The following is a 14,474-nucleotide window of genomic DNA, read 5'->3' as shown; positions in this document are numbered from 1 at the left end:
ATTTCTCTGTTTATCTAAAGTTGTTTTTTTGTTTATACACTTTTTACTTCTTCAATATTACAGACACACTTATATAGCCGCGATGAGATACATTCGGCGCACTTAACTCGTGAGAAGTAAATTTTTCTCTCCTTAATTTATACTTAGAGTTAGGTGAGATCGCGATCAAGGGCTGCTCACGAATATCAGCAATAAGAATATACATCAAGTTTAACACCTGCACAATCCGTTCTCCTTATAATTTTGACGCACAATGAAACTTTTTTTCACCCGAAAACTATACATGTAGCACAGCTCTCTCATCTAGCTGTATAGGTATATAATAAATTATACACATCATTTTATCACACGTGAGGCTGCAGCATACATATCCGGTGCTATAAATGAAACGCAAATGAATAAAAACACTGGATAAAATGTCGAAAGTAAAAAAATATCAAACGGAGGAATAAACGAAAAGCACAGTCAGGGCAACGGCGACTCTCTCAAGTCCCAAAGCTGACTCGTAGTCCGCACCACCCGGATTACTTCCTCCGCGTCTTGTGTCCGCGGACGACCGACACTTCGTGCGCTATTGTAATTCGGTACCGTCGCGCTCATCCGCTGGCAAAGAGGACCGGGGCGACAACTGCGTGGCGGCGTGACACGAGGCGCTTGCTTGGAGTCCGCCTGCCAACTGGCTGCACCTGCTGCAGGAAAAGCCCCTTGGAAGGGGCGACAAGCCACGCCCACTCGACGGCCAGGAGATCGCTCGGCCCGACCCACAGCTTTCCACCCCTCGTAACGGGCTGCCATTGGCCACGGCGGCCAGGAGTGGGCGTGTCCATCCCCGACTTGAGCTAGACATGGCCGCCGCGTGGACGCAGGAAAGCGCCGACTGGAAATACCTATTGATCCTGACGGTGCGGTGGTGGGTAGTCTACAGGAGGATCCCAGAATGCCACAGGTTTCAGAAATTTAATTTTTAAATTATTCAATTTAAGAAAGTACAAGGTCTGTTGTATGTGGCCTACCTACGCCTCGGGATGTTTGCCAACCTGCGAACTAAGTTCCAACTCACCCGAGCTTGCGGGGCGTCGAGGGTCGATGACGCGAGCTTTGCTTTTACACTGACCGCCCTGCGCAACCTCTGCATGCTCTCTGTCGTCTGACGGAACTTCTTTGATCGAAACTCTGTTCCCCGAGTCCTGCTTACGACGTCGTCGCGATACTTCCGCTGTTTCGGTTCTGCAGGAAACGGGAAAAGGAGGGGGCGAACTCCCTTACCGTCTAACGTGCTTCTCGGGTATCGCCTAGTGGGATAAAAAACCTCTTTTCCACGCGATCGCAGAGATCTAGGAAGACAAAAATCTTGATCGATCATTCAAAACCCATGCATTATCGTACATATATACGACGCACTATTCACTCATGAAAATAATAATCACCAATTTTTTATACTTGATAATTCGCTGTCAGAGGGTGGGATCGAGTCGATTTCTACTTATTCTACATTCACCGCTCGATTGCAGCTGATACTCGATAATTTTCTAGGTTTAAATCGCAACTGTATACGAGTGGTTGCGTGAATAACTGAAACAGTTGATTCTTTTATGTAATTCACGAGTATAGTGCAGAATAAAAACGTATAAATATTTTAGATTACAGGTTCCTCTATCGCGTTATATCATAGAACACTTGGTACATATTATCCTTGTATAATTCAATGTGATCTATATACTGAAAAAAAAGTCCACGATCAATTTTCAGTTTCCTTTCACCATACTATTGTGAACATCTTTAATTTTAGCACGCATATGTACTGTAACTGATTTATTTTGTAATTGGAGGATCAAAAAGAATTCGATCAATGCGGTTTCAGTTACTTAAACTGAATTACTTGGATTCGATTAATCTCTTCATTCTAAATCAAACTGTACATGAAATGATTGTTATTTATTTTATAATCAATTCACTAGCAGTGTTACATGGAAGTATGACGATTGCGCATTATTTTGTATTTTTATTTGTTTATTTTTTTATTAAATTTTTATTTTAACATTAACATTGATTCATCATTAAAGTCACGCATTGATACAGATTGTCAAGAATTTCTGAATCGCAATTTCCTTCAGCAGTAGGCTATAGTATAGGAACAGCTGTATACGGATCCCCATATGTATACACTTGTAGTCGCTAATGAAACGGAGTAACAAACAATTTGATTTATTTATCGAGGAATTATAAGGGTAGAAGTATAGGGACATCAGATTTTATAATGATTCTCCTCGCTGCAATGTAGGTGTAAACCTATACAGATTTCAGATTCCATGGGCAAGTAGAACTCACTCAACCCAGTTTACTCTGAGATGAATCAGCGTTAAATAAGAACCATTTTCCTTAGATGGTATACACCTGCCCTGTAAAACGAACCGTATCGTTCCACTTTGCGCGTTACGAACGGTAGTTTTTCGTCCAATAGATACGTCCGTGCTTTTCGGTATTCCCTTCTATTCGTGTATGATTTATAAATAAGAAATATCTATATCTATATATATATACGGAAATTGAGTAAACAATTAGGTTAAAAGAAAAAAATATTCAATTGTAAAATTTATCTTGATAAACCAAATATGTTGGAGCAATAAATTTTTTGAAAGATGATCATTTCGACGGTTGTACAAATCAAAAATTGTCTGACAATGCGGTTGAAAAAAGCAAACAATAATTTCGTTCAATGAAAAAATCCTTCCACAGAATTACAAAGACAATACTAATTTCAAAAAGTACGAGTATTCGGTCGCCAATGCGGTTTTGGTTTGTGCTTCAGCATTCCAGGCCGACGCACGTGTCTGTCTAGAGTGGTTGTAACCACTAACTGCCGTGACATACGGCGAACGTTGTGGGGTAGACTACTTATTTAGTTAAGGAGCATTCATACGTGAAGCTCATGAAAGAGCAAAAGAAAGGGTTGAGATATGATTGTAGCATATTATTGGTATATAAGAATCCCGAATCTTCATCTGCACAATTTTCTTTGTAGAATAAAAATTTGAAAAATTTTTTTTCTTTTTTTTTTGTCGAGCACACTTTCAGAAGTGAAGGGCAGGCTATTTATTTTCCTCGTTATTTCGATGGGATGTTGTATGGAAAATTATAGCGTATAATACGTAGGATGAATTAACAAGAAGGAAGAAAAATTTTATAATAAATATTTATTCGTAAGTAACAATTGATCTAATAAAACGTACGGGTATACGATACAACAATAATACATTAACAATAAGGAAAAGATTAAAATATGCGTTTCATTCGATGAAAATGTTTATATATATATCGCTTTATATTTACTGCTTGGGCGTAAAGCATTGTCTATATACTTTGTTGTTTAATTTGTACTAACGAGACTTGGAACAACTGTGGTGTTACTTGGAAATTAGTTGACATTAATCCGGTGCTATATTGGGACTGTGACCAACCCATTTTCTGTAACTTAGATTCATTCCATTTTCAACCAAAGCATCTATAGGATGAATAATAAACGGAATGGATATGAGACCGACTGCTACGCTGATCCAAGGGCTTTGGAATTTTTTACCGCTCAACTTTTTCTGTGCAAATTGAACAGAGTAACAAATCCTGTTTATAGTAAACCCGGGAATCACCACAGAAGCAAACCCTTGCCATATCAAACAATCAGATGCTGACAAAGCCACTCGTTTAATTTTATTCGGGGATGGTTCTTGCTGAAATAAGAAAAAACAGCAATATTACAGTCGAAGTATTGGATGACGAAAAGTTACAAAAAATTATTCTACAGAAACATGTGTTTTCGATAAATTTTTTTCACTTTGTAACCCTTGAGCTCAGCTTTATCGGTTGAAAATTTCGCTTGATAACGTTAATTATTGGCTAAGTGATTGAGATGAGTGAAATTTTTTTTTTTCAACCTACGCACAATAAGTATGTGGTTTCAAAAAATCTGTAGTGGTCTTTCTGTGTAACTAACGAATTTCCGATATTTTAAATGGGAACAGATGAATGATAAATATTGTCACTGTTACCGACAGCCAGTAAGAACGTAGGAAATATTTATACCTACTGTAGCTGAGGGATATAGTATACGTCCAACTCCACGTGCAATTTATTTCGAAGATTTACGTTCTACATATTTTCTTATTTATTTACCTGATAGGCAACAACTGCCTTGCACGAAGAGTCAGCGATAACGTAGCCGATTGCTACAGCATAGCTAAATCGTACCAAATTTTTTGCGACAATACCCCTAAAAGCTTCACCGACCTCGTTGGCGTATCCTAGAAAAAAAGAAGGATAAACCATTGACGATGTATGTACATACATACATCTGTTCGCGTTGGGTCAAATTGAGAATCAACGGAATAAACCACTGTGTATAAGAACGAAAAATTGATTAAAATAATTGAAGTGCATACTTTTCAGAAGCATTTGCCAGAAGTACCAAGATAATTCACAATAATTAATTCGTTCCAAGTCGAAGATTTATTATTACCAAGGTATCTCAGGTACGTGTCGCGAAATATGTCCACCTCCTTCATCTCTTTGGCCATTGCAGCGCCGCCTCAAATCAGCTCAAAACCAAATTAAGTACAATTAGAATTTCGTTTTTCGAATCGGAAATTGGTAAACTTGCAATCTTTTAAATTGACGTCTGTCAAGTGTCGACAAGTAGTGTCAAGTCAGGTTTGGTTAACCATCATCACTGGCGTAGCAGCAAAACGAAAGGTATGGGGAATTGTGCATCTGATTCTAGGAGTTTCACTAGATTTTATTCTCACGTTGGCAATGTGAAGAGAACCATAGTACTAGAATAATGTAACCTTTTTTTTTCAAAATGTGTAGTTAAACCAAAAATCAATCGCACACGTCGTTTTGGAAGAACTTGAATTCGAACAAATCTGATAAACATAGGAAATCGGGTTTAAACCCGATCCGACGTCATGGTGCCCGACCTTTCAAACCTTTCTAATCGCGATTGTACATGACATAACCTAACCTAACCTAACCTAAGCCTAACTTAATTATTTTGAATTCTAATCAAATTTGCAATAAGAAAAAAAAATTGCATTAGACATAAATCTCCATGTATCGTAGAGTATGACGATAATCAAAAATTTGTAAACTTCATTTACCCAAGGCCTTCTAATGGATGTGTCAATAGTGAGCTCGTTGAACAATTATTTTAACGTATTATTCGATGAAACAATTTGGTACTTAAAAGAAGTAGCGTGGCAGCTAGTCATTGCCGGCGTTGCTTACTTTTGCGTTTGCATATTTTTGTATGTACTGTTGTTAAATGTCAGTCATAAGGCATGGCAGCTGCCTGGACCACCTGCTAGAATATTGTTAGTTATTGCTCATCCGGATGACGAAGTAATGTTCTTTGGTCCAATGCTACATTGTATGATAGAACAGAAAAATTCCGAGGTTTATCTCCTGTGTTTAACTATAGGTACCCATTATACTTATTGTTATCTTATTTATTTTATTATTGGCGCAACATCTTGATACAAATTTCTGTTGTCATTGCAGGAGGTGCTAAAAGGAGAAAAGAGGAGCTCTGGGCTAGTGCTAAAACCCTAGGAATCCCAGAAGCTAATGTTACCATTTTAATGTAAGCTGAAAGCCACTTTACTGATCATCACTATACGGATTCAGGAAATGAAAAAATCTTCTTTAAATATTTGAATAAAAATCGACTAATAGTTTTCATTTGAATATTAAGGTCTACACAGTTACCTGATGATCCAAAAGTTCTATGGCCAGAAAATGTAGTAGGGGAGACGATTCTTCAACACGTTGAAAGTTACAGGATAAATGCGGTTATTACATTTGATAAGCGAGGAGTCAGCGGACATAAAAATCACATTTCAATTTTCTATGGAGTTGCGTCTCTATGTATAGAGAATAAATTGCCATCATGTAAGTGAGCAATTTATATTTTCTACTTGTATATAATAATGACATTATAGAAGTAACTGTAAATCTTCTACTAACTATTATGGTTCCATACTATTTTTCAGATTGCAAAATGTATGTACTAGAATCTGTAAATATATTACGAAAATATACTCTAATATTGGATTTACCAATCAGCCTGCTATTTGCATCTCATTGGTATCTACTCAGCTTTAAACAACAGAAAATTATACAAGTAGGTTCTGCATTGATATCAATCACCTTATGATGTTCACGATATTCAATCTGCTGATTTAATGATTTTTATGTCTAATACAGATGGCCATGATGGCTCATAAATCCCAATACGTTTGGTTCAGAAAACTGTATATCAGATTTTCTCGATATACACTGTTAAACACCCTTCAAGAAATCAGCACACTGGACTTGGAGCTGGATGTTGAGTTTGATGACGGATAAGCTTGCTTGAAGAGAAAAGAATAGAACGATAAATAACATGTTGTACATAGATAATAAAATTTGTTTAATATTGAAACGTTGTCGCATGCATACCAATTCGTCTGGATCATATTAGATTATCCTTGGGAAAAATTTGCGCACAAAGTGAAAAATGCTAATGTTCTTCCTGCCATTTACCACCAGTTGAGAAAAACGAAATTTTTCCTTTCTTTGTTTTTCTTCTTCTGATCTACAGCATCTTTTGAAATCTTCTCTTGAAAGACTTTTGGGCCTAGAATTGACTAGAAAGACCCAATTCCGACCAATTGGACCCTCAGAAATTCAAAAAATCCGACAAAACATCGTATGATCAACAGTTGCGGAAATACCATGAAATTTTTTCGGTTTTTCAGTTCTAATCTGAAATATTCATTGCAGCGATTTGGGACTATGCTAAATCACGTTTTCTCGCCAAAAATACGTTGATATAGCGTTTGTCTGACTTGATTCGGCGATAATTTCGCTGAAAATATACAAAGGAGTTAGCCTTACAATTAGTATTGTCTACAAATCTGCGATAAAATTTTTTCATCACATTTATAGCAGTAACTTCATCACTTTCATTTGTATTTTGCAATCTACACCAATATTTTCATCACGTACGAAATTCGCAATTTCGTAGTGTTGTTTCCTTCAGTTTCACTTGTATTATGCTTCTTGATCAACGTTTACCTATGTTTACTACTTGCTATTACTTCATGAACGCACCCAATGATTAGACGACTTGATGAACATTCGACCGTGTGCGAGGCAACCAAACTTTCATCGAATGTTATTACCGAGGTTCGGTTTCAAAAAATGACTTTGTATTCAATTCATGCTGCTTTAAAGCAAAATATACCTAATAAACCTACCTAAATTATAAATTATTTCTATAATAGTTGACGGTATTGGTGGTATGGTATGTACTAAGTATGTAAATAAAATTACGATCTTTTTCTGCGAATGCGCCTTATTCGCGGCTGATTGCATATGGATTTCATTCACATAAATGTCACACAACGCAGCCCAATCACATGAAAACCGAGGATTTATTAAAGCATGCATCTACGTGCGGGTATTCGAAAGGTTATGCCAATTTCGAGTGGAATTTTTGCTCTCTGGAAATTTGCACGCGCTCGGCCGAGATGCTTCAAAAAACGCGGCCAGACCTGGAGACGTCAGAGCTCACGCGCCGACGCTGACGTGGTGCTTCCGTAATAACTCCTCAAGGTTATCTGGTGTCATTGAAGGGTTGTCGGACCTTCTGCTGAATACTTCCGAATATTTTTTCACCAGTGACGGCCGCTCCTAAGTTCACCAAAATGTTTCCGAGGCTTATAAAACCTACTGCTGCACTTGTGCAACAAAGTACGAAGCAATTATCGACCGGATCCCAGGTAATAAACGATTTTTTTCATTTCAACTTCTTTTCTTTTTCCTAGATATTAAACTTTATGTAACCTTGTTACATCGGATTTTGCGTAGGTCACGTTTCTTCAGATAGTAGCCTTCTGGTCTGTAAAGAAAAATAAACTCACGTAATTTACTTTTACTTGTTATTAAATCAGAAATTTATCTCTTTTGCGGGGTCCACTTTTGTCGGAAAGCAATCGGTGTCGATGAGGCATGCCGTACGATTTATCTGCTCTCCGACAGCTTTTGATTATGCAACAGCTCGTCATAAAATTTTTTTTTAATTAGTCCAAACTTTAGTCTCTCCTACCTTCACTACTCGTGGGGGAATCTGAATATATTCTGTACATACTTTACACAAAATTTGGTCCAGATATATTGATTTAATTGAGTTAGAGGAACATCAAGATTCAAATAATGGTTCATTTTTCATTGAAAATCTCTATGTGACCTATCTAGGAAAGCCAGGTGCTGTAGTGAATTATTGCTATTATAAATTGAATTGTGTTTTCACTATTATTCTCTCAAGCTAAGCCATATCCTCACTTTACAGTTGGCAAGAATGAACCTGTTACATTACATCAGTCTTCTTAACATCGCAGAGAATAGTGCGCCGAAGTTGCTTAAATTTTGTATTACTTTTATTTCAGCGCAATGCCAAGGTAGCAATAATGGGTGCTAGCGGAGGTATCGGACAACCGTTATCACTGCTCATGAAACAATCTCCCCTAGTCACTGAACTTTCTCTTTATGATATTGTAAATACTCCCGGAGTGGCTGCAGATCTATCTCACATTGAAACCCCTGCCAAGGTAAAGGCGTTCAATGGACCTGATCAATTAAAAGATTCTCTCAAAGGTGCCCAGGTGAGTTAAGAACCCAGTCAAGATCTATTATCCACTAGGTAAAATTTACCTTTATAAGGATAAGTGCTTTACTTAGCGTTTCATAATTCGCAGTCTATCAGAAGCGTGAATTTTATAATCAAGTGAAAACAGTCAGACCTCAGAAAATTGGAACCGAATTCTTATTAAACTCAGTACGTCACAATTCAGAAGTAATTGTTGAATCAATCAGATCTCCTTAGCCCAATAACATGGTTTTATTTTTGATGCTGGCATTGTAATTTTGCAGTCTTACTACATAATTACATTCTTGTTTGTACTAGGTCATCATTATCCCTGCTGGGGTTCCTCGCAAACCAGGCATGACACGTGATGATCTTTTCAACACAAATGCTTCGATCGTTCGTGATCTTGCTGCAGCGGCTGCAGAGGTTGCGCCAAAAGCCTTTGTGGCTATTATTTCTAATCCTGTGAATAGCACTGTACCTATTGCTAGTGAGGTCTTCCAAAAGGCTGGAGTTTACGATCCTAACAGAATATTCGGGGTCACAACATTGGATATCGTCAGGTCCAACACTTTCATTGCCGAAGCTAAGGTGATTACCAAGATTTACACAAACTATTTCTGAACAGCTCTATACAGCCTGAAATGATTTGTTTGAAATTAAAGAGAAACACCGCGTAAAAAATGATACGTATATGTATTCACAGAATTCAGTCAAATTCTACGAATATTTTACTTCTTGAAAGATAACATCCATAATATACGCTTATAAAATTGAAAAAGTATTCAAATCTCTAGATTAGAGTAGATTAGATTAGATTGCATTACTAATTACTGGTATCGATATTTCAGGCGCACCAAAAAATATAATGATACTCATCTCCATCTAAGACTACGGATTAGTTTGTAGTGTATTTTAAGTACAAAAAAAATCGCATAATTTTGAGTATTTTTTTATTTTTTGTTTGTTTTTCATAGGGCTTGGACCCATTGAAGACTCAGGTCCCTGTGATCGGAGGTCACAGCGGAATTACAATCATTCCACTAATTTCTCAAGCCAAGCCACAAGTTTCCTTCCCAGACGATCAGCTGAAGGCTTTGACTGAGAGGATCCAGGAGGCAGGAACAGAGGTCGTCAAGGCTAAGGCAGGAACAGGCTCTGCAACTTTATCCATGGCGTATGCTGGAGCCCGTTTTGGAATAGCTCTAATCAAAGCCCTCAATGGAGAACAGAATATCGTTGAATGTTCATACGTCAGGTCCAATGTTACCGAAGCCAAATACTTCTCTACCCCGATTCTCCTGGGCGTAAGTATGATAGAATTGTTTTGCTCAGAAAGAACATGGTGCTAAAGATGAGTGGATTATCTAGCAGTATTTGACCTGTGAACTAGATATCTTTTATACAATTAAGCACTATCATTCATTTTTTTACAGAAAAATGGCGTTGAGAAGAACTTGGGTCTTGGAAAATTAAGCAGCTTTGAATCTAAACTCCTAGAAGCTGCCATCCCAGAATTGAAGAAAAATATTCAGAAGGGTGAAGATTTCGTAAACAAAAAGTGAATCCACTGATGAGTATCATTAGAAGCTCGTCAGACAGAAATCGATTATATGAATAGATAAGAGTCATTTTCTCTCCGACAGTTTGTGTGTACAAACCGAATCAATGAATGTCATCAGATCATTTAATGTAGGAAATGCATGGTACACACAATGTTATCTTATACAATTTTAAATCAAAGAAAACATGTCCAAAACTATAACCGACTGTGCTATAATTTCATACCATAACTAGATTATTAATTGTTTTGTTTATAAAAATGTACAAATGATAAACTAGTTGAATCAAAATTATTTCATGAACTGAATTGCTCATCTTGAAGGCTATGAAAGAAAAAAAATCAAAATATTAATTGCAACTGCTCGATGTCTACTTTTGAAAATAGTTGCCATCTGCTTTGAATCGTTCTGAAATATAGGTATTGACTTCATGATTTGAACGAATGTACTACCGTTGATTGAAGATGATCAAGACTGCTAGCCTAATGGGGTTTTCTGTAACCGAAAATCAATTAGTATATCTATCAGTTTCGAAAATGAACATGATAAATTCATCGCCAAGCAGCGCCCTCTGCGTCGCGCAACTCAAGTCGGTAAATGTTCCTGTACACAAAGACTACAAGAACTAATGTTACCATCACGTGAACCCCGATAGATAATGCAGTGTCGTATACTATTATGACTATGAAATGACCACCGATGGGAAACATTCATTTTAGCCAAATTCGCAAAATTACGTTGGTAAAGTGCATGAAAGTATTGATTTCAGTATTATTCAAAATCGTCAATATTTTCAGACAAAATCCAAAGCGTTTACCTTGCTTTTTGTTTCATCTAGAGGCGAAAAACTTTTTCTCTTCAAGACGATTCAAATGACCCTTTTCAGATCTTTTGAAGCTCGAGCATTGTAAAATAGGGGTTGCAAAAATCGTAGCAGTAACAGCTCAGAAAATACGTAGAACATAGAAAATAATCAATTCGTTCATTGATTCATTTCAATACAGGTTACAACAAATAGCAACAATACAATATTATACATATCGTTTCCTGCAGAGAACCATTGCACCTGCACGCAAGCCGTAGCTTGAACTCTACTTAAAAACTACAATAATAACTATCTCATAACACAGTTTTCGAATTCTGCCTAAGGTTATGTATATTACCCTTCTTCTTCATCAACTTTTTACAAAGGGTGAAACCTTCTAACCGTTCTACCCCTTTCCTAAAGATCTGGTAGTCGACATAGATAAAAAAAGCTTCAGAATTCTTCTGTCATAAAATGAATGGGGTTGCTGCGTCAATCTGTATTATTGTAAAAACAATCTTGTTTCTGACTTAGAACGACAAACACATATCGCTAAATAAAACTTCTTTCTTAGCTTTATTTTGCCGTGCCTTTTGAGTCCGTTTTTTATCGCTCATGAATCCGCATTTTTATTGCGCAACGCGGAAGCGTTACAATATTATAATTAGATTTCTTATGTAATGTTTTATCATTCTCTTTCATTTCTGCTTGTCTTCCGCCATAATGCTACTTGGTAATTTGTTAAAATACCATACAGTGACACCAAAACACCTAATTGTAGTACGATGAGGATTTATTGAATAAACTGAAACTGAAACTTGAAACCTATGAGTTGTAATTTATCTTCCCCTCCTCTTTGAAAAGTTTGTGCAAATTTTAATCTCTTCAGCCATCACTTTTGATCCGTGACTCGTTCAGCATGCTATCAAGAACCCTCTCAGAGAAGCAGGCATGCTTTCAGACACACAGCATCAATATCATATGCAATCAATCAGTCAGGCCCTGTTTTTGATCGACCTCCTCGGCTGAGATGTTCTCCTGATACCAGGAGTAATTTTACGCTGAAATTTCTCCGATTCGCCTTATTCTAAGCGGACGTAGCATGTAAGCAAGCGATCACAAGCCCTGTCAAGCAAACAGGCATGCCTTCGGACACACAGCATCGATCTTACATGCAATCAATCAGTCAGTCCCTGTTTTTGATCGACCTCCTCGGCTGAGATGTTCTCCTGATACCAGGAGTAATTTTACGCTGAAATTTCTCCGATTCGCCTTATTCTAAGCGGACGTAGCATGTAAGCAAGCGATCACAAGCCCTGTCAAGCAAACAGGCATGCCTTCGGACACACAGCATCGATCTTATATGCAATCAATCAGTCAGTCCCTGTTTTTGATCGACCTCCTCGGCTGAGATGTTCTCCTGATACCAGGAGTAATTTTACGCTGAAATTTCTCCGATTCGCCTTATTCTAAGCGGACGTAGCATGTAAGCAAGCGATCACAAGCCCTGTCAAGCAAACAGGCATGCCTTCGGACACACAGCATCGACCTTACATGCAATCAATCAGTCAGTCCCTGTTTTTGATCGACCTCCTCGGCTGAGATGTTCTCCTGATACCAGGAGTAATTTTACGCTGAAATTTCTCCGATTCGCCTTATTCTAAGCGGACGTAGCATGTAAGCAAGCGATCACAAGCCCTGTCAAGCAATCAGGCAAGCCTTCAGACACACAGCATCGATATCACATGCAATCAATCAGTCAGTCCCTGTTTTTGATCGACCTCCTCGGCTGAGATGTTCTCCTGATACCAGGAGTAATTTTACGTTGAAATTTCTCCGATTCGCCTTATTCTAAGCGGACGTAGCATGTAAGCAAGCGATCACAAGCCCTGTCAAGCAAACAGGCATGCCTTCGGACACACAGCATCGATCTTACATGCAATCAATCAGTCAGTCCCTGTTTTTGATCGACCTCCTCGGCTGAGATGTTCTCCTGATACCAGGAGTAATTTTACGCTGAAATTTCTCCGATTCGCCTTATTCTAAGCGGACGTAGCATGTAAGCAAGCGATCACAAGCCCTGTCAAGCAAACAGGCATGCCTTCGGACACACAGCATCGATCTTACATGCAATCAATCAGTCAGTCCCTGTTTTTGATCGACCTCCTCGGCTGAGATGTTCTCCTGATACCAGGAGTAATTTTACGCTGAAATTTCTCCGATTCGCCTTATTCTAAGCGGACGTAGCATGTAAGCAAGCGATCACAAGCCCTGTCAAGCAAACAGGCATGCCTTCGGACACACAGCATCGACCTTACATGCAATCAATCAGTCAGTCCCTGTTTTTGATCGACCTCCTCGGCTGAGATGTTCTCCTGATACCAGGAGTAATTTTACGCTGAAATTTCTCCGATTCGCCTTATTCTAAGCGGACGTAGCATGTAAGCAAGCGATCACAAGCCCTGTCAAGCAATCAGGCAAGCCTTCAGACACACAGCATCGATATCACATGCAATCAATCAGTCAGTCCCTGTTTTTGATCGACCTCCTCGGCTGAGATGTTCTCCTGATACCAGGAGTAATTTTACGCTGAAATTTCTCCGATTCGCCTTATTCTAAGCGGACGTAGCATGTAAGCAAGCGATCACAAGCCCTGTCAAGCAAACAGGCATGCCTTCGGACACACAGCATCGATCTTACATGCAATCAATCAGTCAGTCCCTGTTTTTGATCGACCTCCTCGGCTGAGATGTTCTCCTGATACCAGGAGTAATTTTACGCTGAAATTTCTCCGATTCGCCTTATTCTAAGCGGACGTAGCATGTAAGCAAGCGATCACAAGCCCTGTCAAGCAAACAGGCATGCCTTCGGACACACAGCATCGATCTTACATGCAATCAATCAGTCAGTCCCTGTTTTTGATCGACCTCCTCGGCTGAGATGTTCTCCTGATACCAGGAGTAATTTTACGCTGAAATTTCTCCGATTCGCCTTATTCTAAGCGGACGTAGCATGTAAGCAAGCGATCACAAGCCCTGTCAAGCAAACAGGCATGCCTTCGGACACACAGCATCGATCTTACATGCAATCAATCAGTCAGTCCCTGTTTTTGATCGACCTCCTCGGCTGAGATGTTCTCCTGATACCAGGAGTAATTTTACGCTGAAATTTCTCCGATTCGCCTTATTCTAAGCGGACGTAGCATGTAAGCAAGCGATCACAAGCCCTGTCAAGCAAACAGGCATGCCTTCGGACACACAGCATCGATCTTACATGCAATCAATCAGTCAGTCCCTGTTTTTGATCGACCTCCTCGGCTGAGATGTTCTCCTGATACCAGGAGTAATTTTACGCTGAAATTTCTCCGATTCGCCTTATTCTAAGCGGACGTAGCATGTAAGCAAGCGATCACAAGCCCTGTCAAGCA

The 14,474-nt window shown here is 38.7% G+C and overlaps 3 protein-coding genes across 4 annotated transcripts; 2 read left to right on the top strand and 1 right to left on the bottom strand.

Moving 5' to 3' along the window:
* Nucleotides 1-3,176: 3,176 nt before the first annotated feature.
* LOC124407778 (mitochondrial fission process protein 1) lies at nt 3,177-4,711 on the bottom strand. 2 transcript variants are annotated; one of them, XM_046884293.1, is made up of 3 exons: nt 4,434-4,565; nt 4,168-4,295; nt 3,177-3,725 (listed from the first exon to the last, which is right to left on the bottom strand). In XM_046884293.1, the coding sequence occupies exons 1-3, from the start codon at nt 4,444-4,446 to the stop codon at nt 3,426-3,428; spliced, it is 441 nt and encodes a 146-aa protein (XP_046740249.1). In that variant the 5' UTR covers nt 4,447-4,565; the 3' UTR covers nt 3,177-3,425. The 2 variants fall into 2 exon arrangements, with proteins under 2 accessions (XP_046740249.1, XP_046740248.1); XM_046884292.1 differs by having other exon boundaries at nt 3,181-3,725; nt 4,511-4,711.
* A 104-nt stretch (nt 4,712-4,815) lies between these two features.
* LOC124407775 (N-acetylglucosaminyl-phosphatidylinositol de-N-acetylase) lies at nt 4,816-6,468 on the top strand. The gene is made up of 5 exons (XM_046884288.1): nt 4,816-5,470; nt 5,551-5,632; nt 5,744-5,940; nt 6,042-6,172; nt 6,256-6,468. The coding sequence occupies exons 1-5, from the start codon at nt 5,164-5,166 to the stop codon at nt 6,394-6,396; spliced, it is 858 nt and encodes a 285-aa protein (XP_046740244.1). The 5' UTR covers nt 4,816-5,163; the 3' UTR covers nt 6,397-6,468.
* A 1,169-nt stretch (nt 6,469-7,637) lies between these two features.
* On the top strand, nt 7,638-10,285 carry LOC124407773 (malate dehydrogenase, mitochondrial). The gene is made up of 5 exons (XM_046884286.1): nt 7,638-7,814; nt 8,481-8,696; nt 8,999-9,271; nt 9,658-9,987; nt 10,117-10,285. Exons 1-5 carry the CDS (start codon nt 7,740-7,742, stop codon nt 10,243-10,245), a joined length of 1,023 nt encoding a protein of 340 aa, XP_046740242.1. The 5' UTR covers nt 7,638-7,739; the 3' UTR covers nt 10,246-10,285.
* The last annotated feature ends 4,189 nt before the right edge of the window (nt 10,286-14,474 follow it).

This window comes from Diprion similis, chromosome 6 (genome assembly GCF_021155765.1).
Source record: "Diprion similis isolate iyDipSimi1 chromosome 6, iyDipSimi1.1, whole genome shotgun sequence".
Taxonomy (NCBI): Eukaryota; Metazoa; Arthropoda; class Insecta; order Hymenoptera; family Diprionidae; genus Diprion; species Diprion similis.
The sequence above is the reverse complement of the archived record's forward strand: the minus strand, read 5'-3'. Positions and strand labels throughout refer to the sequence as shown.

Bases quoted from the DNA above. Each gene is read 5' to 3' on its own strand.
- LOC124407778 (XM_046884292.1), bottom strand. From the start codon at position 4,568: ATGGCCAAAGAGATGAAGGAGGTGGACATATTTCGCGACACGTACCTG. The intron at 4,296-4,510 runs GTAATAATAAAT...CTTTTTTTCTAG, and splicing joins CACGTACCTGAGATACCTTG to GATACGCCAACGAGGTCGGT. The intron at 3,726-4,167 runs GTAAATAAATAA...TTCTTATTTCAG, and splicing joins AGGCAGTTGTTGCCTATCAG to CAAGAACCATCCCCGAATAA.
- LOC124407775 (XM_046884288.1), top strand. From the start codon at position 5,164: ATGGATGTGTCAATAGTGAGCTCGTTGAACAATTATTTTAACGTATTA. The intron at 5,471-5,550 runs GTACCCATTATA...TTGTCATTGCAG, and splicing joins TCTCCTGTGTTTAACTATAG to GAGGTGCTAAAAGGAGAAAA. The intron at 5,941-6,041 runs GTAAGTGAGCAA...ACTATTTTTCAG, and splicing joins AGAGAATAAATTGCCATCAT to ATTGCAAAATGTATGTACTA.
- LOC124407773 (XM_046884286.1), top strand. From the start codon at position 7,740: ATGTTTCCGAGGCTTATAAAACCTACTGCTGCACTTGTGCAACAAAGT. The intron at 7,815-8,480 runs GTAATAAACGAT...CTTTTATTTCAG, and splicing joins AATTATCGACCGGATCCCAG to CGCAATGCCAAGGTAGCAAT. The intron at 8,697-8,998 runs GTGAGTTAAGAA...TGTTTGTACTAG, and splicing joins ATTCTCTCAAAGGTGCCCAG to GTCATCATTATCCCTGCTGG.